The sequence below is a fragment of the Toxorhynchites rutilus genome, chromosome 3 (genome assembly GCF_029784135.1).
Source record: "Toxorhynchites rutilus septentrionalis strain SRP chromosome 3, ASM2978413v1, whole genome shotgun sequence".
NCBI classification, from domain to species: domain Eukaryota; kingdom Metazoa; phylum Arthropoda; class Insecta; order Diptera; family Culicidae; genus Toxorhynchites; species Toxorhynchites rutilus.
The window spans coordinates 297,348,171-297,375,200 of NC_073746.1; the positions used below are offsets into that span (position 1 = coordinate 297,348,171).

At 39.6% G+C, this 27,030-nt stretch overlaps 2 protein-coding genes across 4 annotated transcripts in view; both read right to left on the reverse strand.

Moving 5' to 3' along the window:
- The window catches only part of LOC129779566 (adenylate cyclase type 6), a 497,443-nt gene that overhangs the window by 18,924 nt on the left and 451,489 nt on the right, over positions 1-27,030 (reverse strand). For all 3 annotated transcript variants that reach the window (XM_055787124.1, XM_055787122.1, XM_055787123.1), the window contains exons 9-15: positions 4,566-4,725; positions 3,673-4,491; positions 3,287-3,618; positions 3,137-3,221; positions 2,955-3,071; positions 2,817-2,897; positions 2,584-2,741 (exon numbers count right to left, since the gene is read on the reverse strand). In XM_055787124.1, the coding sequence (XP_055643099.1) occupies positions 2,584-2,741; positions 2,817-2,897; positions 2,955-3,071; positions 3,137-3,221; positions 3,287-3,618; positions 3,673-4,491; positions 4,566-4,725 (1,752 nt within the window). The remainder of the gene's footprint in view (positions 1-2,583; positions 2,742-2,816; positions 2,898-2,954; positions 3,072-3,136; positions 3,222-3,286; positions 3,619-3,672; positions 4,492-4,565; positions 4,726-27,030) is intronic.
- On the reverse strand, positions 14,064-21,423 carry LOC129779565 (uncharacterized). Its single transcript, XM_055787121.1, has 2 exons — positions 16,833-21,423; positions 14,064-16,748 (listed from the first exon to the last, which is right to left on the reverse strand). Exons 1-2 carry the CDS (start codon positions 20,689-20,691, stop codon positions 15,319-15,321), a joined length of 5,289 nt encoding a protein of 1,762 aa, XP_055643096.1. The 5' UTR covers positions 20,692-21,423; the 3' UTR covers positions 14,064-15,318.

Consider the following 27,030-nt stretch of genomic DNA (forward strand, 5'->3'; position numbering starts at 1 on the left):
GACATTGCTGGCGACTGCACAGCGACGCAAGAAATTGTGATTCGGAGATGAAACAATAATATGGAGTTCATCATCGACACACATCGATCATACGATGCTTCCTATCTTCTTATTCGATGGTACTAACGTTCCTAACGTTTTCCGTCTCAACGTAGTGACAAGCTCTCAAATACGTGTGACCACAGTGAAGCCACGAGGAATCTTATTGATGGATTTTCATCAAATGGCTGTTCTGAAGGGACAACAAGGATATTGCACAAACTTTAAAAATGAGATCCTGCCACAGACACTTCATTTATTATGAACATCATTACTCATTTTGAATTAATATTTATGAACATATGGTTAAAGGATACAAAACAAACAATTTGTGAATTTTTATATGTATCGTGTGATGATTCGACATGATCAGGACAAAGTGATTCTATTAGTGTGCTATGCCAACAATTCATGGTCGACATATATGCGAAGGCAGAGAGCGAACGATTGTGATTCATTCGACAGAATCCACAGAAGCAGCGTAAGGAATAGCACATTAACTTGCGAGACGCTCATGAGCAGAACCGACACAGTTTTTGCTATTGCCAGGACAAAATGCACACATTGTCATGCAATTACAGCACGTGTATTCAAACAAAACATGAAGTCTTTAATGAGCTACATTACCACATTACACGTATACATATGAGATTGAATGACATAGGCGAGGGATGTGGTAATCCTCGCCTTTGCCATTCAATCTTTACTTTGGTTAGTCGAAAAAATACGCTCGGAGGAAATCGGTTATTTCCCCTGAAATTCTAGATCCGTCTACTGATCACCTACTCTCCTATGTTCTGAAATCAGATCGAGTCAGAATTATCCGAACGGATCGCAATATTGCATTCTGTAATCCGTTCAGCATAAATCCAATTGCCAAACAATTGGACATAGACTACATAGAGCTTCATGTTTAACTTCTGTGAAGGAAAAAATGGTAATAAATTTTCGGGTGAAATAAGCACGCTTTAAAAAAAATGCAAATGAAAATGGACCCTCATATGTGTTCTGTGTTACAAAGTAACACATTCTCTGCACGATGGGAAAATCTTGAACAAAAAGTGTCTCTGATAATGATGTTATATATGGGGGTCTTCGTAGCCACATTGGTTGCGCGTTCGCTTAGTAAGCGATCGATCGTGAGTTCAAAACTCAGGGCCCTCATTGACCATCTTTGTGTTGTTACAGAATAGCTACGTCCACGCAACAATCATCAGCGATGGAGATCGATCCACGGTCGAAATAAGATCGATTCATCCATACAACTGCTCTGCTCTGCAAGACACATCGGGCTGCTGTTCTATAAATAACTCATCAATGATCAATCACTGTCTCCGCTGTCCGGTGGTCCAACTGGCTAATGGAAGAACAGAAAGAATACTCTTACGCCTAAATGGCTACTGTGTGAATGTACCATATGTAATGATATAGAAGGAATACTGGCGAATGGCAACTGTGTAATGTGCTAATTATAGATATGATAACCATGTGACATGTACACGATTAAAAATCGGCTCTGTTACAGCTAGATTGTTAATGAGCCTTAAATAAATAAATGGGATAAAAAAAAAATTGATGTTATATAATGAATAATGTTTTGGCGGAAATGGCGGATTTATAGAAAGATAGTTAAGTTAGGTCAGGACTATGTCTTCTAAGTATTTAAACAACTTCGAGTAATAATTTTCATTCAAATTTTAATAATTTAAAATTGCTTCTCTAACGAAACAGCAGTTGAAAGGTAACAATATTGATTTTCTTTCTTTTATTTCACAACAAAAATATTATTTTTTCACTGTACATTAAACTTTTAAGAGATCAAACATGTCAGTTACGTTAATTAAATACATTGAATTAAGAAAAGTAATGGTTTGTTTTGACGTAGGATTACGTCTTTCAGGAACATAGGGGGGTACAAATTGAAAACCGAAAATAGATCGCATTGTGAAAAATGTCCAATTTCAAACGTTTATTGCTCAGTCATTTCATGATGGATTGATGGCAATCTATAACAATTTTTATATATATATTCAGGGCCACTGAATCATTTTAACGATGTTTTGTAATTTGTAAGTTTAACGATGTAATTCTTCAAACATATCCGAAATCAACAGACAGCCTAACGGAATCCTACGTCAACTATGCGGATGAGTCTCGGACACAACCCTGTGACTTTTTTTATTTTATTTTTCGTCGGCGGTCATCGTATTGATGCTTCATTCATACCGTACACACAACTATGAACACATGAGTCACGAATATTTCATATTGTTTATCGAATGACGATTACGGCAGCATAAACATCGAACACACATCAGTTCATTCGTTCTTTCCTATCGATCACATTCGATCGATTTTTTAGACTGTTTTAACACACTATTAATAAATTGATTATTTTCTATTTAAAAAACAACATATCCACTAGCAATAATTTATATGGCAGAACAACGTTTGCCGAGCCAGCTAGTACTTATATAAAATCTTGAACATCAACTACATTTCCCGTATCATCTTTTTTTTTTGTTTGCCCGCGACAAAACTTACCATGGCTCGCAGTGAAGATCAAAAATCAGCGCCAGCACTACGATCGAGGTGACGTAGCACACCATAATGACCACCAACAGGATGATCTTGAACAGAATCTTGATAAACTGATGGACCGCACAGGTCAGTAAGGCAAGCAATGTTAAAAGTAGCAAAATCTGCAACGCAAATTCAAGACGGTCGAAATTATAGTATACTTCAGAGCTAGAAATTATGTATTTCATCATACTTACATTAACAATTTTAGATTCTTTACAGTTATTAGGCCGCACAAGAGAATACTCGCCGGTAAGAGACAGATAGAAAATAAAAGTCTGGAAGAAATAACTCTGTGAACGTCCGAAATTGTGTTGGTTTATTGAAGAGCTAACCAATTTGTAGTAAGATGAGCATATCACAGTAACTACCACACAGAGCGATATCACTTGGGCAATTTCCCGACGGCCGTGAATCTTCTGAGACATCACCCGGAAGAAATTGGAGATTTTCTGGTTGAAGTACATTGGCGTTATTCGAAATCACTTACAATATAAAAGCAAAATATCAAACTCACTGTATCTTCCCTCGAGAAGACTGGAACACATGACAGCAGTAGAATCACGGTTAGGATTCCGTACACCCAATAGCTGTACCGGTCCCTGAAAACACAAAAGAAAAATATGACTCTTCTTGTAGGACAAACTATAGGATTGGTTCAGCTTACATCGAAAACACCAGCACCTGAATCGACATAATGCCGAAGAAAATTATGATGCTGCAGTAGAAGTACACATTCAGCATCGGATCTGGCTCTCGGCAATACTTTTTTTCGATTTCATCCTTGATAAAGGTCAGATGGAAGCGCTTGCAGTGATCCAAACGTAACCTGTCGATCGACCTCGCATCGATCGCCTTGATCAAATACTCGTTCACTTCCTCCTCGGTGCTTTTTGGCTCCTGCTTATCATTGAAACCCATTTTCGACCAATGGCCCATCATCCGCAACTCCTTGGAAACGTTTCCGTTTACGGAGGATGACTGCTTGGACATGGTGTGCTGTAATGAGGTATCATTTAAGATAGAAATTGATCATAAATGATCACAACTAACCGCCCGATACGACTCCTTAGGAACTATCAGATAGGTTTGGATCTGGTGATCTTTCAGATAGTTGTTCCGATCGGCCCCATGACCTTCTTCCACTTCGTAGTGATCACCCAAACACCTGAGCGTTTCCTTCGTAATATGAACCCTACCGGGAACGCCTCCACTCTCCATGTAATTCGCTAGTGTCACATCGTTCGACCACACATCAAACTGCCACTTCTTAAGCCCCAGCACCCCGCAGTGAACCCTCCCCGTGTGAATGCCAACTCGCATGTTCACATTCACGGCCATCACCTCCCTGACCAATGCAATGGCGTCGATCATATCCAGACCCATCTCAACGGCACACATCGCGTGGTCCGGCCTCGCTTCCGGCAATCCGGACACGCAGTAGTAACAATCGCCCAGTAGCTTTATCCGCAGGCAGTGATGTTCTTGGGCCAACCGGTCGAACCGAGCGAACAACTCGTTCAATAGTCGCACCAATTCTTCCGCCGTGCACTGATCTGAGAGGCTCGTGAAACCGCAAATGTCCGCAAATAGTATACTCACGTTCTCGTGCCGTTGGATGTAAATCTTGTGGAACTGGGCCTCTTCCCGTGGCTGGCCGGCAATATCGTTTTTCATTTCCATCGCCACGTGCCGCGGCAGCACCGAGAGCAGCAGCTGCTCCTGCTTCTGGTTTTCCCGCTGGATTCTCAGCCGCGCCTCAACGCACTGACGTGTTTCCATGAACGCATTTCGCTGGGATTTCTCCTTTGGCCAATGCAGCAGAATGCCAGTTGCGTTCGTGCAGCCCAGCGTTATGAGGTCCGAAAAGAGCTGAATGGATGAATGCATCTTTCATTGAATGTCCTGAGAGTTGAATAAAAAAAAAAACTAATACAACCACTTACCACCTCGTGGTCATCCGATTCGCTCATGGCGAAGGTCAGCAGGATATGCGAGAGAGACAGCAGGGTGCCCCCCACGACGGCCTCCCTTAACCGAATGGGCAGCATTGTGTAGGTAATGTAGATCGCTATCACGGTGCAGCCTCCGGACGATGTGAATTTTCTGCGAGAAAAAAAATTTTCTTTATCAACGGCCAGCGTGGGTTCAAGGTTCTTCGCGCGCAGTTTTTCCCAGTCCATCTTAAAGCGAACAAGGTGAATGATAATGCGAATAAGGTGTGAAACCATGCGATAAAAATACATACAGTTTATATATATCCAGTTGCCATCCCTACGGCACTGTGTCCCGGAGGAGCAGTGACAATGCGCTTAAAGCACTCTCTGCAAGAAGTAAACAGAGCCAGAGACAGTAACACACCTGAGGCTATTTACGGTATCGTGTCCCTGATAAGTCGTGAAAATCTTGCACACAATGAGTTGTCACAAAGCTCACTATAGTCGACCCATTGCCTAGCAAGGGAAGTATATTCGAGTATGTATACCTTTTCATACGAAGGCGGGAAGAAGCACTTGTTATGAAATCGTTTTGTAAATTATAATATGTGCTCACTTTTCCGTTATAATCGGAATTTTAATCGCATGAAAAGCCCGGCGTAAATGAAAGAAATGTAGCAAAATATTTTCCTCGTTTCTTACAATGTAGAGGAGATGTGTCTAAAATGCGTATACCGGGCAATTTGATCCGCCTGATTTTCTCGTAAACCAGCAAGAATAGAAATGCAATGGATACAGGCAACTGTGCTACTCAATGAAAGATTCCAACCATGCAAGTTTTACATTTGTAACATGCTTTGAAAAAATGAGAAAAATAATTTTCTTTAGAAGCGATTTTCGATATAATTTTCTACGTCATTTCTATAAGGTTTTTGCTGCTTGAAACCGATTCAGAGGCGATAACTGTGGGTCATATTTATTTAGTCGAGTTCCAAGTGAATATCTCAGATGAAGAAAATGGTAAGAAAGGATTCCTTTCCTTCTCTATTTGACATTTTCCGCATCAACTTACCATCGGGCAGTATGGCATACCCTCGATCGGGGCAATATGCTCGCTTTCGGCCGGAAAACATTCTCACGAGAGAAATAGCTTGGATGTGAGGGATGCCAGATGATTTTTTCAAATATCTTTGCATGGCACGAATAAATGTCTTCAAATGTAATCATAATGAACAAAAATGAGCAAACCATCACGATATTTCTAAATCATGTTCGATAAATCACACAAAAAAATTGTAAAAACAATTTTGAAATGACCTCAGTATGTTTTCACAAAATTAAATGTCTTCGAAACGAAAACATGTCTTCACATTTGGCATCTATATTATGTGCTCAGAGAATGCAGGAAAACAAGAGCGCGGACTGAACAATCAATACACGAATACTGGGAGAACACGCTCACCGGAGAAACGGTTTCTTCTCTTCGCTGGTAGGCATGAAGGGAATAGATTGATGGAATCTCTCATTCATACAAGCTGTTTCTCTGAGCTTTATAGTCTCTGAGAGAAACAGCTCATGGGCATATCATACACTGGAGAAATAGTTTAGTAAAAGCAGCTACCAAATCTTCAGTAGTCAAAACAGTCATAAGTAGTCAAAATATACATATTTTTTGTAAATATTACCAAAATCGCGTAAAAGTGGTGTCAGACGCAATGAACGTTCTTACCAAGGAAACGTATATGTTACTTCATACCATTAGTAACCTTGTTTTTTTTGTCATACCTAACATCTGTGAAGCGCGCAGTTGCAATTGCCATTTCTCTTTTGGAGACGAAGATATTCGGAGGTGAGCATTTTGTTGATGTTATGTTTCATTACATGTATACATATTTAATATTATTAACATATGTTTTTCCTTTGTTCATGGGGACACGAGAGAACAAAATACGGATGAAACGTGCTGTGCTACCGACACTCTGTTAATCAGCTATCCCCGTCCCTAAATAATGCAAACCAGAGCGATGCAGCAGGAAGAGGAACGGAAACTTTTTCGAGTACTCGAGACTTTGGAAATGCATATGAAATTGATGTGGTTGAGGCTGCGATAGTAATTTTCCCCTTGTACGCTGCTCATAGAATAATTGATGTTATTATGTACTGTTATTATTATTCACAATGATAATTTTTATATTGTAGAATAATTGATACTGTTTATAGAATAAGTTCTATGTTATTAGTATAATGTATTCTAAGTATGTGGAGTTAAATGTAATCAAATATATTTTTTGAATTAAAAATAATTATTAAAAAATATTTTCATAATCCCTGATAGGTAATCATCACAAATGAGAAGCAACATTTTCACTGATATTGCACCAATGTTGGACCAACAAATCGCAGTGTGTTTGACATTTTTTCCTACCATTTTTCTTTCGTAACATGTACCAAAGATTGGTAGGGTAGAAAATGACTAGAGAATTGGTAACATGTACCAAAAAATTCGTCATATTTACTAAATTTTCCTCTCAGTGTACTTCTGCTGGGCCATTTAATACCTTATGATTGAAAATTTAGAATTTGGGCGTCTTACAAAATGAAATTCGTAGCGCTTTTGTTATTCAGTATCTAAAATACAGAACGATTACAGATAACTGAGGGTTAACTAATCTACGTACTGACGTAGTTGTTATCTTAAATTTTGAGAGCACGGTCAAGATAAATGCATTCTCGCTTAGGGGGTGCGTATTACACACTTCTACTATAATTCTCCCAGCCGAAACTAGCTGGGACGAAAGCGAAAAAAGTGAAGAAATTTTTGGAAATAATTTTAAGGTATTCCGGCACATAAAAAATCGCATGAAATAATTTTTTATAAAAACGGTTTTATAAAAAACAAGAACCGGAAGCGAAAATGCATATCTATGGCAATTTCATCCAAAACAAAGTGGACTTCGTTCCCGATAACGACAATGAATGCTTTCTACTTCTAGTTGTTGGGGAAAATGAAACCCTCCATTTTACATTTGATGTAGCCATAATCAAACCAAATGAATCATGTGAAAAATTTCCAGAACTATTATTTAGACAATTTATCCACTAACATCATCGACAACTTCTGTGTGAACGAGTCCCAAATTCCGCTTTGGAGGTATTAAAAATTTCATACGGCAATTAAATATTAATAATAAGCAATAATAAGCAAGGTCGCATTTGAGTTCAAAGCGAGACTACCATTCATTTTTACCAGGATATTTAAACAACATATCGGTGAACTATTGTTCATAACAAGAAATATACCATGCATTAATAAAATAAGATGAAACAAAAGGACCAGAACCCTATGGAATAACTCCTGTATTTCTGATGAACCTGACAGAGAAACTCACGCTTCCCTTTCATTGCATCTTCAACATGTCACTATAAACTGAAATGCTAGAATGGAATCGTGTCGTGGTACCTAATTTCAAATCAAGCGCTCAATGTGACGTACTTAATTATCGTGGACATGTCATTATGTCCTGCATTCCTAAACTATTCGAAACAATAACAATAATCCAATAAATAAAAATAGAATGAGGGGTAAGCAACACAACTCCTTCGTAGGCCGTTTAACTGCAAGAACTCTATTCGCATTTGTGACTTTTATTTGGAATGCGATGGAAACGACAAACACGTAGAAGCTCTTCACAATGATTTCAGTGATGCGTTTGACCGCATCGGCATTCCGTTACTACTGCTCAAATAGCAGAAATTTGGAATGGAACAAGGCTCAATTCTTATCTATCAAATCGAGAGCAAATTGTTCATTTTTCAAAGCTCCATAATAGTATTTCAACTGGTTCTATAGTTATGGAACACAAACGTTTACTTTTTTTAAATGTTTTGTGCCTGAACAAAACAAAAAAGTTCAAATTGTCAACCGTATAACGATGATAGTTACTATAGTTATTATAGACAATATTATTTCATGTCAACTCGACTGACCATTGGCAGGACCATCACAGATTGTAGTGAAACGTTGTGGGTATAAATACATTGGACATTTGAGCAACTTTGCATACCTGAAATCTTCAAAAAAGAATTAAACTACTTTTTGAAAAGGGTCATGAAAAATTTTCTTAAATTTTTTCCAAAAAAAAATTAACTCAAAAACTATAATACCTATAAAATTTTGGACAAAGAATGAAATGTAGGACATTGTTTAAAATTTCATGAAAAAAATTACAACATTTTTTCTTGAATAACACTGAAAAAAATTGTTTCAAAACTGAAATACATTTCCTCAAAACTTTTTTTTTAAATTCTAAAAAAAAATATCTGAATAGTCATCATAAAACGGAAGATGTGCATTTTTACAAATGAAAGAAATGAAGCAAAATCTTTCACTCGATTCTTTCAATGTAATTCTCGCAACCGAAACTACTTGGGACGAAAGCGAAAAAAGCGAAGAAATTTTTTCAACAAAATGAAATTGTTTAAAATTTCATGAAATGATTTCACATTTTTTCTTGAATATAACTGAAATTTTTTTTTCAAATTTGAAATACATTTTCCCAAAACATTTGTTTTTTAATTCTAAATAAATATATTTGAATAGTCATCATAAATCGGAAGATGTGCACTTTTGCCGGTAAACGTTTTTCTAAGAACAACTTTTTCATGTCTTATTTGAATAAAAATTACAACTAATCCTAATTTTTATATTTTAATAAAATATGGACTTTTGTCCAAGACGTTAACTCTCTATCTTTTATAGTTTCTGGAATATATATTCCAGATTCCAGACATTTTTATATGGATAATCCTGGAAAGATAATGTTTTACTCGAAACATTGTTGTAAAAAATTCTCACGTTTAACATGTTAATGAGAAAACAGAACATGACAATCGCGATAATTTACACTCAAAAATGTTACGAGTGAAACATAAACAGTAATTTTTCAAAGAAAACATGAAAAAGTTGTTATTAGAAGAATTCATACCCTGTAGCAGTGCTCTTCTTCCGATGTTGTTGATTATTGTATAGGCTACTAGTTGACCCGGCAAACTTCGTCCCGCCCAACATTTGTTTTTTTGTTATCAATACCTTCAAACATTCACGTTTTTTTTACTATGAGCAAGTTCATGAGTCCAATCGCAGAACTGTTCATTGATTGATCTTCTAATCGATCCCGTTGGGTTTACATTTTACTATAAAATTCCTAGTACTTCTACCAAAACTCATCATTATAATATCAGACTATTTTAAGACACAATTCTCGTTCATTTTTTTTTAACCACTTGCAGTTAATATGTTTCTCCGTTACATGGGATAAATGTTTGATACAGAAAATAGGATGAAATAAGGACAGACCCCTCCCTTCTTCTCCACTTAGAGAGGGGGGAGTGTCTATACACCATAGAAACATTCCGTGTACCCTAATATCTTCAGAGGCCAAATTTGGCTCCATTTGCTTGATTAGTTTTCGAGTTATGCGTTATGCGAGTTATAGAAACGTTTTGAGTCCCCTAAAACCTTCGCATGCCAAATTTAGCATTTTCTTCATTAGTTTTCGAGTTATGCAGAAATTTGTCTTTCATTTGTATGACAGCTCCCCCTTAGAGAGCGGGGTGGAGTATATAACCACCATAGAATCATTTATTGCACCCTAAAACCTCCATATACTTAATTTGTTTTCGTTTGCTTGATTAATTCTCGAGTAATGTAGAATTTTGTGTTTCATTTGTATGGCAGCCCCACCTTAGAGAGGGAGAGGAGTGTCTAACCACCATAGAAACACTTATTGCACCCTAGAACCTTCACATGCCAAATTTGGTTTCTTTTACTTGATTAACTCTCGAGTAATGTAGAAATTTGTGTTTCATTTGTATGGCAGCCCCCCCTTAGAGAGGGAGGAGGGGTCTCAAACACCTTCCCCGGCCTCAAAAACCCCTACATACCAATTTTCATGTCGATCGGTTCAGTAGTTTCCGAGCCCACAAGAATCAGACAGACAGAAATCCATTTATATATATATCGATATTATTTCATGTCAACTCGAATGACCATTGGCAGGACCATCACAGATTGTAGTAAAACGTTGTGAGTATAAATACATTGGACATTAAAGCAACTTTGAATACTTGAAATCTTCAAAAAAAGAATTATACTTCTTTTTGAAAAGGATCAAGAAAAGTTTTCTTAATTTGTTTACAAAAAAAAAAAAGACGGGTGGGTAATGTCGGGGACATAACCGGAGTGACGTAGGACTATACAAAGGGGACAGCTTTTGCTAAATATATATTTTAAATATATTGTTTTATTTTCTTCTGCTACGTGAATACCTACCTATCTACCTGAAAAATGGATTAGTTTACTGTTTACTCTTCATGAACATGTTGGGGGTTCTAAAAAGAACCTTTGGTGTTGTGTTTTTGCGTTTTTTTTTTACAAACTTTCTCAATTTTTTCTCGCTGTCTTATAGTTAAATCATGATTTTTTTCCGAAGGCTTTGTACTTATTAAATGTTAAACGCAGGGCATCTTTCGACGTATGTACATATCGTACAATCAAAATGATGGCTGTGATAGGGGATGCATAGGTGGTCATCAGCTCATTCACTATCATATATTTCACTATTGAGCACATTACCGTACCTTAAACTGTATCCGTGTTTCGGAGACGAATGAATTGTAAGATTTGTAGTTTCCGCAAACAAAGTAAATAAAAATGAAAAAGAACTGAGGTTTTGGAGACGAACTCTACGATCTGTCGAGAAATAAACGAGCTATAAGCGTTCTGAAAAACCAACAGTAAATACATGGACGAATGACCTTCGGATTAAAGCCCTTTAAAATAAGAACAGAGCAGCAGGAAATACATAAAGACGAATGAACTGCAAAGTTCAAAGCCTCTTAAAAACAAAGAAAGAAGAATAAGGAAATACATAGCTCATCATGTTGCTCCTTAGTTATTTTTCTATACAATGCAGATGTAACGTCATTCATTTTTCAACATCAGTTATCAACCAAAGAAAGCAGTTCTTGCTACCGAGAAAATTCGTTAATGCCATCCTGCATACAATGTGTTGTAATTTGAAGCCATTTTTAATTCGGAAACCATGCATGGGTTTGTGAAAACTGAATGATCAATTTAAAAGACCCCAACCACCAATAAGTTCAAGAACAAGATAAACAAAATAAATCAGTTTATATTATATGTCATATTATGTCTCTTTAGAATGCATTGGTATTGTGAAAAGCTTTCAATAACTCTTCTTTGAAAGGTTTAATGGCCCTGAAAAGCGCCGTGTTTTACGGTGGCTGGTTTTGCCACCAAAGCAGTCTGTATAAACAAACTTTTTCCTTCTTCTACCTGCTTCCGTTTTGCGATTGCGTTTGCCACTCGCTGAAACTAGTTGTTGCCACCGAACCGAATGTGCTCTGTTCTGTTCGGTTTTGCGGTTTTTTTATTGTTGTGAGCAGCTTTGCAAGCCAACTCGAGCACTCTGGCGGCCGAAATTCTATAACCGCTATTAGGTATACTGGTGCTCCGGCACCAATCCGTTGATGCGATGTGATGTGAAACGATGCCACACAACCACACTGATTTACGGTTTGAAAGAGAATGATATATTTTTCAGCGGATCCGCGCCTTTTGTACGCTAGCGGTACACACTCACAGGATAGAGACAAATCAGCAGACTAAGCCAAAGGGGCGAGTCCAACGAGACGAACGAAAGAGCGTTAAAAGGCAGCGATGGCAAAAAAAATACATTCATTACGATTTGTTCGCTCGTTGGATTCACATGCAGGCTAAAAAGGGTCCTTTTCAGAATCACAAAATTATCTTTAATCTAAAGAGTTTATTGTTTTGTTATCACTCGATATCCCCATCTTGTTCGGCTAAACCTTCCTGTTTAGCGATTGCGTTTGCCACTCGCCACAGCTTTCACAGTTGGAAAATTTCTTCCCATCCAGCTTGTGACATGTTGTACAGTAAATTACATTTAATGCGACGTGCCGAAACACCACTCAGTGTTGCATTGGAGGCGATTTTAACCTGTAATTGAACATTTGCGATGACAGTGGTACAGTGTCGACTTTCAATGTGGGGTCATAATTTGGACCTCGAACTTTATGTTTACAAAAATTTCCAACTAAATATGTCGCATTACAGGTCCGTCCAATTAGCTGAATGTCGAGCTAAATGTAAATCTAGAAGCAATTTAAAAATTAATGAATATTGAATAACCGGGAAAGTCCCCAACCATAAATAAGCTCAGAACAACTGCCAAATTCACATACTCATCATATACTGGCAAACAAATTATGAAAAAAATCAATTTGTGTTTTATTATTATTTTGGATATTATTTTAGAAAGCATTGAATTGTATTTCGTACTCTTTTTTGAAAGGTTTAATGGCCCTGATAAGCGCCGTGTTTTATGGAATTTTAGAAAACTTAGTACTTAGTATTTCGAACGCCCTCGATGCCGCCTTATTCTGGATTTGCCACCAAAGAACAAACTTTTTTCTTCTGCTACCAGCTGCCGTTTTGCGATTGCGTTTGCCACTCGCTGCAACTGCCTGTTGTTGTCTTGATGTCCACCGAACCGAATGTGTTCTGTTCTGAATGCGGGTTTTCTTATCGTCGCGAGCAGCTTTACCAGCCAACTCGATCACTTCGACGGCCGAAACTATATAACGCCGGCTAGGTGGACTGGTGCACTGGTACTAACGCGCTCGGCCTAGCTACCCTTGCGGGGAACTCCAGATCAACACGGTTCGAGCGGGATTTTGCCTTTCCCTTCACTTTTCCTCCTTTGCCATGTCCAGACATGGCTGCTTGGGTTGGTTTGTTGAAGTGTTTTGATGCGAACCGATGTGGTGTACGGTTTGAATGAGAATGATCGTTACGGCAGCGGAGCGGGGATTTTTAAGCTGACTGGCTGGCTCGAGAATTACGCATGTGTGAGACAGCGACCAATGTATCGTTCATTTTTTTCTTTTTCCTTTCCAATGGTGCTTCATTCTATTTCGCTGCTGCTCTGGTTGCCCGTTTTGGTCGGTACGATTTGAGGAGCACAAAATGGACCAATCAAAAATAGGCACATAGTGCATTTGGACAATGCTTGATATTTCACAATTATTCAATTATTTATCTCAAGAAAAATGAAATGTTATTCATTATGATAGATGCGTAGATATATTTCCTATCAATTGATGCCAAAACCATTGCGATCTATTGAGAAATGCTCGAGTTATAAGCGTTCCAAATCTTGCATTTTTTCCTACTTGTTCAGTGCCTAGATTTCCATTTCACCCCCTATATCTTCCGGTTAGACGTAGTCCTACGTCAAAAACATAAACAGTAATTTTTCAAAGAAAACCAAAAAAAAGTTGTTTGTTCGCGCGCAACCGTATTTAAATTTTCGGATACTTCATAACACATAACACATAACTTAATCATTAAACATTGAACGGACTAAACGCGAACTCCATTTATTTTCCAAAAACGTGTATTTTTTTTACGACGGTACATTTATCTCTCCTCTTCATACAATCAGCTGTTTTATCAGAAACATCGATCAAAGCAACATCAAAAAACGTTATCGCTAGAGAGAATTGGTCTCTCTGAGTAATTGTTGCTCGAGTGAAACAAACCAAGCGATACTGTGTGGGAAAAGAGGAAAACAATATCGCTTGGTTGTTGTGGATCACGTTTTCTCGGGATGCTCAAAATTCCTTTTCGCATAAACATGCCGGCCGCCTTGAAATATCTTGCATTTCAATTGCTTCTGTCCTATTCTAGCTACTACGAAACCGATGAGAACAGAGGTTGTCTGGCACACACTTCGGAAATAGGCAGCGCTCTCCGTGGTAACGGTACATCCCGGTTTGTTTACATCATCTGGTCATTGTTGGTGCTACTATTTACGTCTGGTGAGGGTAACGGTACTATGAACTTGACCTAGATTCGCCGATTGTGCTCTACAATATGTGTGAGTTTTGTTGTGATCCTTCTTTCGTTTCATTTGCTGTTGTTGTTGCTGCCAAGTTCTTAGTTCGTGTTTATATTCTGCTGATGGGAGTTGACACGTTGATGATGCGCCTGATACACTTTGTCTGCGGTTGTTTCTGATGCTAGTAAATGATGAGATTGTTGTTGAAAGTAACTGTAATTTCTGTTGACGATTTGGAACGTTATCTCCGCAGTCGCAGTTGTCCTGTTCATTGTTTTGCTGGTGCTTGCTTTTTGTGTTGACTGGTCGTGCCTGATACCGTTCGTCGCTTGCGGTGGTGCTATGAATAAAATGAGAGGGTGCTTTTTTAAACCGAAATGATGTTACAAAAAAGGACTTCCCTGAAACGGAGGCCGGATGGCCTCCGCCCGCGCCTCCTGGCGTTGGTGTTCCTTCTGCAGACAGAATGACGTCTACATTACGTCGGTATTCCCCAGTTAGGATCAGGCCTCGCTGATGTCAAGTGTGCCTCGAAAATACCAAACGTAAAACTGTGATTAACTGAGGTTCGTCTGAGACAGCCGATACGGCTGTATAGGTGTGGACCACACCAAACATAACTGGTTCGGTAACCAGCGCAACTGCTACACCCTCACACTGCATGCAATTACTTTCCACCACCAAGAACAAAACGGGTTACCTCGACTCTGATTTAAGCTCAGTTCTGGTGAAGTCAAAACAAACGATGTCCATTTAATACAAAATGCGATTAACTGGTGTGCGGGGGCCTCTCGACCCCCGCCGTTGGAGGAGTCCTAGTTCTCCTCTGATGATGCATTAATGTTATCACGGATGGGCAAGATACAGACTTTGGATATTGCACGCCTATATATTCCTTCCCTTGTGCGTACGGTAACAACACGAATATTACCATCAGATCCGGGATGCAACTCCACTACCCGCCCAAGTTGCCACTTCAATGGTGGTAAATTTTCATCTTTCAACAGCACCATAGTACCAGCAGTCAAATTATCGCGTTCTTTCGTCCATTTAGTGCGGTTCTGTAGATTCGAGAGATACTGTGCCGACCATTTCTTCCACAAGCATTGCATAAAATATTGCGTCCGTTGCCAAGCAGACAATCTATTCACAGGTATGTCGTCCAAATCAGGTTCAGGAATCGCAGTTAAAGGTCGTTGGATCAAGAAATGACCCGGTGTTAGCGCTTCGTAGTCGTTCGGATCGTTGCTCACCGGAGTCAGTGGTCGCGAGTTTAGCACAGCTTCGATTTGTGTTAAAACAGTCTGTATCTCATCATACAGCAAGGTGTGGGTGCCAATGGTCCGCTTAAATAATGTTTTGAAGGACTTAACTGCTGACTCCCAAAGTCCTCCAAAGTTTGGGGAACGTGCGGGTATGAACCGAAAATCAATATTGCTTTCCGCTGCTTCTGCAGAAATAGTCCGTTGGAATTGTTGGTTGTTAAACAACGTACATAGCTCGTCCAATTCTCGTCTGGCTCCAACAAAGTTCGTGGCATTATCGCACATTACCAGACTGGGCTTGCCACGGCGTGATGAAAAGCGTTTCAGTGATGCCAAGAAAGCCTGTGTTGTTAAGTCAGCGACCAGCTCCAAGTGCACTGCCTTTGTAACCAAGCACACGTACACAGCTACAAAACATTTCGTTGGACGAGCTCGGCGATGTGGAAACGCAATCCAAAACGGCCCGCAGTAGTCGACTCCAACTCGCTGAAATGGTATGCAAGGAGTGACTCTTTCCGGTGGAAGATCTGCCATCAGTTGATCGTGTGTTCTGGGTCTGTTGCGAAAACATGGAACACATTCATGAATAACCTTTCTGGCCAGGTTTCGAGCGTTTGTCGGCCAGAACCGTTCACGGACAGTGGAAATCAAGAGTTGTTGACCTGCATGAAACAGCTTACGGTGGTAATATGATACAATTGCTCTTGTTAGCGGGTGTCGATGGTGCAATATGAATGGATGCTTCCGAGTTGTTGACAACAGCGCATGCTGTAACCGGCCACCAACACAAATAGTGCCGTCTGTTATCTGCGGATGAAGTGAACTTATTCTAGAGGACTCCTGAACCTGTTCACCCTTGGATAAGTCAGCAAACTCCTGTGGAAATGCTTCTTTCTGGGACAGACGAACTAAAATTTTCAGTGCTTCGTCGCGTTCTTCAGCGGTGATGAATCCATGCTTGCGACGATTCCGGTTAGCAGCTTGTGAGTTGAAGCGAAAGCGGCGGATGAGTGCTGTCAGTCGAATTAAATCTGATAATGATGATCGTAAGCCGAATATCTCACTTGGGTTGATTGCATGTAGAACTACTGTGATGACTTTTTTCTCTTCCATAATTGACTTGTCTAATTCTTCCTCCTGGATTGGGATGGGTTGGGGCCAATTCGATTCGTCCAGCTGTAACCAAACAGGCCCATGCCTCCAACTGGATTGATATTGTAGCTGCGCTGGAGTCATGCCCCGGGAAATAATATCAGCAGGGTTTTCAACTCCCATTACATGATTCCAAACTCCTTCACTCGTCAGGTGCTGTATTTCGGAGACTCGATTCGCAACGAATTCCTTCCACCTGGATGGTGCTGAAGTAAGCCAACATTTTACGATCATCGAATCCGTCCAGAAATATGACTTGACTTCGATGTGGATGCTGGCCATCACTTTCTCGTGCAAATGTGAAAGAAGCAGTGCTGAAGATAACTCAAGTCGAGGAATGGACTGCCGACGATTTTTTCTTTTGAGATTTTCCAGAGGGGCTACCCGTGATTTTGAAATCAAGAGGTGTGTTGAAACAGTATCGTTGTCCTCGACGGTTCTTACAAATATACATGCCCCATATGCCTTCTCTGATGCATCACAGAATCCGTGAAGTTGTATGGACTTCACAGTTGCGGTGACTCCGACCCAACGAGGAATGGACATGCCATCCAAGTCTACAAGATTTCTCCGAAATTCTTGCCATTGTTGTTGAAGACTATCAGTGAGAGGCTCATCCCAACTGCATTCGTATTTCCAGAGCTCTTGCATAAAAATCTTCGCTTTCACCACCACCGGACCAACCAAGCCTAAGGGGTCAAATATTCTGGAGACATCTGATAACACAACCCTTTTTGTAATATCTGCTGCCATGCTCCACTTAGGACTATGGAATCGGAAATTATCTGTACTTGGTTCCCAAGCCAAACCCAAGGTTTTGATTGGAGCGCTGGACGAATCTAGCTCTAGAATGGTGCGATCATCTCTCAGGGTTTCTGGTACATCCAATAGGAGTTTTCGGGAATTCGAATTCCATTTCCGTAAAGAGAAACCGGCTGATTCCATCAATTCGATGATTTCACGTATGAGTTCTCTGCCTTGATCAATACTACCTATACTCAATAGCAGGTCGTCTACATAAAAGTTATTTCTGATGACGGATGCTGCGAGCGAATGAGTTTGCTGACCATAGTCTGCTAACTTCTGCAGGCACTTGGTCGCCAGATATGGTGCGGATGCTGTTCCGTACGTAACGGTCGTCAATTCGAATGAGCTGATGGGCTGGTCGGAGGAGTCCCTCCACAAGATTCTCTGCAGATGTCTATCGTTTGGTTGAACTCGAATCATGCGGTACATTTTGGCGATGTCCGCAATAAGAGCATATTGATACAACCGAAAGCGCAAAGTTAGGCTGATTAAATCATCCTGTACAACAGGGCCAACTAGAAGGACATCATTCAGAGATACTCCGGTCGTTGTTTTGCACGAAGCGTCGAACACAACTCGAAGTTTTGTTGTAGTGCTTTCTGGTTTTAAAACAGCGTGGTGTGGCAGATAGTATGTTCCCTTTTCAGATCTGTCCGTAACGATTTGCATATGTCCAAGGTGTAGATATTCATGGATTGAATCAGTATACATCTGCTTCAGTTCTGGATTTGCAGAGAAGCGTCGTTCCAATCCTCTGAACCGATTAATTGCTATCCTTTTCGATTCGCCAAGACGTTCAATTGCGAATTCTTTCTTCGGTAGTGTAACGATGAACCTTCCTGATGAATCTCTGACTGTCGTCTTATCAAATATTTCTTCGCAGATTGTTTCTTCGATGGAGTTGTTGGATGTAGTGTTACAGGTTTCTAGTTCCCAGAACCTTGTGAGCTGCTGTTCAATCTCTGCCGTGGAGCACACAAACGTGATTGACTGGGTCATTCTGGAGGAGCTGCGTGGAATCCTTCCTGATAGGATCCAACCAAATACCGTGTTTTGTAGCGTAGGTCCATCGTCGGTTACCTTTTGTCTGCCATCGGTTAGCAGATCCATATAGTGTTCTGCACCAATGATAACGTCTACTGGACTGCTCTCATAGAACTGCGGATCTGCCAGAACTTTCACGTCAGGAAGGGTCCAAGTGGACGGATTGAAACTCGTCGTCGGCAACGGCACCGTCAATTCTGGCAACACGTGGAACTGCATCTCCTCTTCAAATGGTGAAATTATTTGTGATCTTGGACAAACTGCTGCCTTAACTGCTTTTGTTGAAATATTACGAGACGACCCAATCCCCTGCACGCACAGATATGCTGAAGTTTCATCAAAGTTAAGCCTTTTCGAAAAAGCTCTTGTCATAAGGCAGTGCTGCGAACACGAGTCCAACAATGCTCGAGCCAGCAGTGAATTTCCAGAGTTGTCTCTCATACGAACGAGTGCGGTTGACAGAAGGATATCGGGTGTTGGTGTGGCAGGGACTGCTACATAATTCTGGCTTGTGGTGGCATGATCTGTGCTGAACTGTGAGCGTTGTGTGCTATGCGAGTTGGCTGTGTGTGTGTTTTGTGGCTGAGTGTGTGTCTGTTGGAGTGAGTTGTGTTGCGTGGACTGTGGTTGTTGCGATGGAGGATTCAACATCGCGAATGTGGATTGCGGCTGTGGAACGGAGTGTTTAATCTGTCCAACATGCAGCATCGAATGATGTTTTTGAAAACAGTGATGACAGGTTCCTCGATCGCAATCTTTGAAGACATGTCCGGGACGAAGGCAATTCTTACATAGCCGGTAGCGAGATACAGCATCGTTTCGTTCTGGTAAACTCATTGAATGGAATGTTGGACACTGGAAAGGTGAATGCCAGGGATCGGTACAAAAGGGACATCTGGCCGGGGTCTTCAATGTAGTGTGACACACTGCTACTCTGGGTTGACGCTGATCAAAATTTGAAGGTTTGGCAGAAGCAACTGACTGCAAAACTGAGCAATGGTTACGGAGATATGCCAGAAGTTTCTCGTACGTAGGGACTTCTTTACTGTTGTGGTGAGTCTCCCAATTACGTAGAGTCGTGGTATCCAACCTTAAACATAACATGTGGACTAACAATGTACTCCAACCGGAAACGATCTCACCTATTTTCTCCAACATTTGCAAATTCTTCTCAAACTCGCAGATAAGATGATTCAAACCATCGTAAGATTCTTTCTTCAGAGGTTCAAGTGAGAAGAGTGCATCCAGATGATCCTTCACGATGAGTTTTCGGTTTTCGTATCTGGATTCCAGAGTCTTCCAAGCTACATCGTAGTTGGCCGCAGACAACTCGATGCCGTTTACCTCCTGGAGAGCTTCTCCTGTGAGTGACGACTTCAGGTACGTGAATTTGTCCATTTCCGTCAACTGCGAGTTGTTATGGATCAGACTATAAAAGGTATCGCGAAACGTAACCCAATCCTTTATATTACCGCTGAAGTGGGGAAGGGAAATCTCCGGAAGTTTAACTCGAGAAAATGCTGCTGTCTGCTGTCCATAATTAGATTGATCTCTGTCGCATTTCGAAACTGCTGTACTGACAGGTTTTAGCTTCAAAAGTTGTGCCTTCAGCACACAAAACCGATTCTGAAACTGCCGCATTACGTCAAAATTGGCCTTTTCTCGAAGTTGATCTGCTTCCTCTTTTTCATCTTCATCTCCCGCAGCAAATTTCTCAGAATCCGCATCTTCCATGATAATTTCAATTTTGTTGCGAACTTCGAGAAATTCTTTGTACTCCTCCTGCAACAGCTGCAACCGAACTTCAACCTGGCACTCATCCCTGTCCCATTCAAAATCCTCTAAAAATTGCTGCACGACGTCCAAGCTATTCAGCATCTGCCGTTCCCGCTTTGTGAGTGCTCTCAATTCCTTGCTCATTTCGATAGTTTCGTAAGTATTTATTCCACTGATAACACTCACTGATTTCTATTACTTCAAATTGGTTTACTCTACGTTCCACGATACGCGAATCTCGATGTGACAGAAGGCAGAATGTGATTGCAATGAGGATAAAAATATAACAACCACAAAATCCAGCAGATTTTGAAACACAACCAGACAAAAAAAAACTCAGGCCAAGCCAAATTAAATGAAACTCGCATGCACTTTTATTTATTTATTTTAGTCGTATTCCTTTATTATTTCTAAGCCACATGCACCAAGCTTACAGAATGAGCAGTACTTCCCTGGTCAAATCCTTCATCCAGTAGTGCAGCAACCCAGCTTCCAGTGCGCAATGGTGATTGTAGCTGCACTCCACAATGGTGCACAAGTGATGGCGTTGTTTTATTCCAATTTCACTGGTTGGGAGTTTCGCTCTTTTTCAGCTTCAGTTATGAACTCCACAATTTACATAACAGTTGGTGATCCGAATCAAATAAACTCTGGTTAATCTGTATACTCCGTGACCTCAATCCGCGTATTTTGAATTCGATTCAACTTCGAAGGCGAACAGAATTGTCTTTATTTCACCAATTGTCAAGTAAGTTCAATTGTGCGCTATTGTTCGTAACACACTTTACGCAAATGAATTTAAACGAAGTATCCGAAAAACTGATTCTAAACGATCCGGTTCGAAGGACCAAATGTTCGCGCGCAACCGTATTTAAATTTTCGGATACTAATTTAAATTTTCGGATACTTATAACACATAACACATAACTTAATCATTAAACATTGAACGGACTAAACGCGAACTCCATTTATTTTCCAAAAACGTGTATTTTTTTTACGACGGTACATTTATCTCTCCTCTTCATACAATCAGCTGTTTTATCAGAAACATCGATCAAAGCAACATCAAAAAACGTTATCGCTAGAGAGAATTGGTCTCTCTGAGTAATTGTTGCTCGAGTGAAACAAACCAAGCGATACTGTGTGGGAAAAGAGGAAAACAATATCGCTTGGTTGTTGTGGATCACGTTTTCTCGGGATGCTCAAAATTCCTTTTCGCATAAACATTGTTATTAGAAGAATTTTTACCCTGTAGCAGTGCTGTTCTTCCGATGTTGTTGGCTATTCATTCATATAACTGTTTTTAAGAAAAAAACAAGAAGTGGGTTATATCTGTGATATAACCGCAAGGTAGACGTAGGACTACCGTTGGATCGGCAATCATTTATTTGAAATTGCTTCTGAGTCAATTCTAAATGAATGAATGAATGAATATTTTGGAAGATTGCTGAAAGTTTTTCTTGTTAGTGTGTGGTTGGATGAGTATAAGTATGGAATTGTTATTAACATAGAATTCAACTCTTTCGAACTTGTTGGTGATCCCGAAAAGAACCGATGGAATTTGAGTGGCCTTGTAAAAGCAACTGAAGATGTTTGATACATGATTCATTTTTGCTATCGTGAGAATAACATGAGATTTTTCATGATCACTCCATGCGCAAAATAGAAACTGAGGGCGCCACTTCACGGTGAAAACTAAAATAAAGTTTATATAAACTTAAAATAAAATAAAGTTTATATAAGCATAAAATTAATTTCTTTTTTTATCGTGATGTGGCAATTTTTCATGATAGCTCCATGCGAAAGCAGAACAAAAACTGATGTTATTGACGAATTTAAGTTAGATTTACAACCAGATGGCGCAGCGAGTAAAATGATGATGTTTTGTTTTTTTGGTTGTTCAAATTTTTTGGAAAAATCAGAATTTATCTTCAAATTTCCCGGTTTCATGTATTCTTTCTACGCTAAAAAGGTTAGAAAATCGCCATTTTACAATGTGGTATGTATATTTTGAAGAATGGCTTGGCATAAGTGTTGTAACTTCAATTTTTTTCAACTAGATAAACGATGAGTAGCATGTGTTGCGCTAAAAATACTGCAAATCCCTTTTGTATCGGCCCTTAAATTATCAATGATATAATCCAACTTAATATGATATCGATTTCATCACCATTATCCACAGTATTCATAACCTGTATGCATCATCAAACTCAAAATTTCCGAAGATTATCAATGACTTTGGTCCAATCACGTGTTGAAATCATCGTAAATATACAAAGCCCTAACTTTCTTACCATATACTGAAGACATTTAATGGTTGAAATAAATCTAAATAAACAAATAATGAAATAATAAAATGAATAATCACGATCGAATCTTGCTTTTCAGTGCGTAGAATAAACAAATATCATCACTTTTGTGGTTCTGAACTCTAATGTAGGTGTCGCATGAACTGATTCAGCTTTGCGTAAATTCGTCAATTGGATTGCATCACGGGAACACCAAGTCGAATGCGTAAATGCGAATATTCGTTCGCTTGGAACAATTTTTCATGACTGTTCCATGCGAAAGCAGAACAGAAACTGGTGCGAGTAAAAGTACTCACGCCTTGCATGTGTCCGCTGTGGTTTCCGAAACACTAATGCAAGCGAGCAAAAGAAGTCGCAGCTTGCATGTATTCGCTGTGATGGTATCTCCGGGTGCCTAGATTTTGCGTCCGTGTTCGGGAACACATTGCAATCACCAATCATCAACAATGAGCAATGATGATTTCAAAATCTTGCTTTCAAAACAATTTTTAAGCCATTGAAACGATTTTTTGGACCAATAAGTGACAATCACATAACTCGTTGACATTTTATCTTTCGGATGAATTGATTATTATACAGATCCATTCAGCCGGTAAAGAGATATTAACGTGCAAAACCTTGCACTCCAGCGTCACTCTTTCGTTTTCGAAACTTTGAACTTACACCCCGGTACAGAAATGAAAGACGTAGTCCTACGTCAAAAAAAAAAATGTTTTTGAAAAAAATGAATTTTAATTTTCAAAATATATTTTTACAATGAAAGTTAAAATAAAATGATTTGAAATTTTTTAATTGGAACCGGAACAATTGTACATTTCATTCTTTGATCAATATTTTGTAAGCTTTGTTTGAATGAAAAATTTCCACTTCGACTTTGATGATTGATTGTTCAATAATCAATGATCGCCTCGCAAATCGGAAGGAAATTTTGAAAACTCCAATAAATTCTATGCAAATATAGTTTGTTACATTTGTGAAAAAAAGCATTATTTAAATTTTTTTACATCGATTTCAAAAAAGTGTTCAAAACTTCTTCTTATATCTGCATTGAAAGGGCATACAGGAACGTCATAGAAATTAAATGAAAGCTAGTTGATAGGGTTAATTGGATATATTCCATTGAATTAATTGGCAAAAAATTATGTTAATCCACCAAATCTTTGAAAAACAGAAAAAAACCATTTTTATTTCTTCCCGATATTTTTGTCCACTACATCTACACACACACACCAAGATAACAATTTCCTCGCAGAATATTCGTAAACTTGAAAGTTTATTTATATACAAAAAACAGGAAGTGGGTTATATCTATGGTATAACCGCAAGGGTGACGTAGGACTATCGTTGATTTAGAGATCATTTGTTTGAAGTTGAATCTAAGTCCATCCTGAATGAATGAATAAATAAATATTTGAGTGACTTCAAAAACGAGAGTGTTACTTTGAAGACTCAAGGTTTTATGCATCCAATATTGGATACAAAAAACCTTGTTCTGAAGAATAATCTTCAGAAGCTTTCCTGTTAACTGCACTTGATTGACAATTCACAAAACCAAATGTATGTGGTCGCAGTATTATATGGATAGAAAACATTAAAATAAACTCGCTTGAATGTAATTTTCAATTCCAAGGGGAACTGGCAGATTATTTTTCAGCAACGATCATTTCTTTCCAGGTTTCCTCTCGATAACCAGCAAACGAAAAGAGTTGCGCGCGTGTATTTGTGTGTGTGTGGCGGCTGCTTCTATGTCTTCCCGAGGAACCGTATTTCGATGCTGATACTCTCTTGGTCACCTTCTCTTCTCCTTCTGATCGATCGGCTTTTCTGTGCTCCCTCACAGTTAAAACAAACTGATTGCATTTCAGGTCAGGTCAAGCCAGGTAATGAATACCTCGATCCCTCGCCGTTCAGCTCGTTCAGTAACGATGTTGTCTTGTCGATGTCCTCAGGCGTCGTGCACAAATTACGTAACGCAAAAATCCGGATTTTGAACCTCCCCCCCCTTTCGTAACGCAATTTCCTATCTCTAATAAACAGAAAGTAACGCAACATCTAACCCCTCCCCCCTTATCGCGTTACGTAATTTGTGCACGACGCCTCACGAAAAATGAATGGGTTTCACCACCAGAATATCATTTCAGTATGCTTTTCGTGCGTGATTGAATCGAGAGAAGGTGTGGTTTACGATGGCAATTTGGAAGGCAAACTAGAGGAGAATGAACTCTCTGAGTATGAAAATTCCGGCGACTGAGCAATAATCGATTAAAAATTATATAATTTTGGCGATACGAAACATTTTCCGTTTTTCATGTTATGCATCCATTATTGGATACGAAAATATCCTACTGATGGGAAAGAATAATCTTCAGAAGCTTTCCAGCTAATTACACTTGATTGAAAAATTACGAAATCAAATGTATTTGGTCGCTGTGTTCGCCATATAATTAGAAAACATTAAAATAAACTCTTTCGCATGGATGTATTCTTCAATTCCCAGGGAACTGGCAGATTATTTTTCAGCAACGATTAGATCTTTCCGGAATTTTCTCGATGCTGTATGGCATCCAAACGAAAATTCTCGTTTCAGTTTGGCCTGCAAAAAACTTTTCTGAACTCTAATCCATCAAATTTGGAGCCCTGAAAAGGGCCGTTGATTATATGCTAAGCTAATATAGCACCCTCTCCTTGGATTCGACGGGCCAGCTGAATGTCCTTGGGCATGATGTCACGCGTTTTACGTGGATAGCACTCAAATTGGTATCTTCGAATAAGCCTCCTACAGCGTCATAACCGCGGAACTTTGGAAGCGCGAGTCGGTTTTGATGTCCTGAGCAATTCCACGATCCAAAAGCTGCAAAGGTAGCTTGCGGATCAGCAATTCGGTCGACTTCCGATAGCGATGAATTTCACGCAAAGTTCCCGGTCGATAGCGATGTGGCTTCTTCACCTATCCTGCGGCTGGTGCGCTTATCCGAGCTGCTTTCGTGTGCCTTACCACTGAAAGACTAACCTGCTATCTGCTTGGTCCCAAACAAACGAGTCGTCACGGTGCGAGAGTAGAGTAAGAAATGAACGAAAGCAAAGGAAGCGTTATTTTATAACCTGTTTTCGAAGCTATCATTAAGCTATTGAAACAATTATCCCGATTAAATAAATAGCAATCATATAACTCTTGGACATTTTATCTTTTGTATGAAATGATTATCACTGTTCCGTTGATCCGAAGCAGAATGAATCACGCTTAAAGAAGGAATGGATTTTTTCTTGGAATTTACTCAGCAAAAATAATGCCCTTTCCCAACACTTAAAAACGACAAACGGTAAACAGTTTCATCAAAGTGATTTCTTCGATATGGGGATATATTCACTACATCATGTCATGTATTTCATATTCTTCATTATGAAATCCATATCCATGGCACCTATCGGTATCGAATTATCATCGACACCACGATTTTCGCTAAATGCTCCTTTCAGTTCGGCCTGTAAAAAACTTTTCTGAACTCTAATCCATCAAATTTGGAGCCCTGAAAAGGGCTGTTGATTATATGCTAAGCTAATATAGCACGCTCTCCTCGGATACGATGGGCCAGCTGGATGTCCTTGGGCATGATGTGACGCGTTTTGCATGGATAGCACACAAATTGGTATCTTCGAATAAGCCTCCTGCAGCGTCATAACCGCGGAACTTTGGAAGCGCAAGTCGGTTTTGAAGTCCTGAGCAATTCCACGAACCAAATGCTGCAAAGGTAGCATGCGGATCAGCAATTCGGTCGACTTCTGATAGCGACGAATTTCATGCGAAGTTCCCGGTCGATAGCGATGTGGCTTCTTCACGCTTCCTGCGGCTGGTGCGCTTATCCGAGCTGCTTTCGTGGTGCCTTACCACCGAAGGACTAACTAGCTGTCTGCTTAGTCCCGATGAAACGAGTCCTCACGGTGCGAGAGTAGAGTAAGAAATGAACGCAAGGGAAGTGTCATTTTATAAAACATAAAAGAATCGAATGTAAACCCCACCCTCTTTATTATATAAGCTTACTGTATACTCACGAATATAATAAGGGTGGGATTTAGATTCTATACTTTTATGGTTTATAAAATGACGCTTCCTTTGCTTTCGTTCATTTCTTACTCTACTCTCGCACCGTGAGGACTCGAGCTCGTTAGTCTTTCG

Coding starts and splice junctions, on each gene's coding strand:
- LOC129779565 (XM_055787121.1), bottom strand. CDS start 20,691: ATGAGCAAGGAATTGAGAGCACTCACAAAGCGGGAACGGCAGATGCTG. Junction 16,749..16,832: donor TCTACATGCAATCAACCCAA/GTGAGATATTCG, acceptor TCAACTCACAAG/CTGCTAACCGGAATCGTCGC.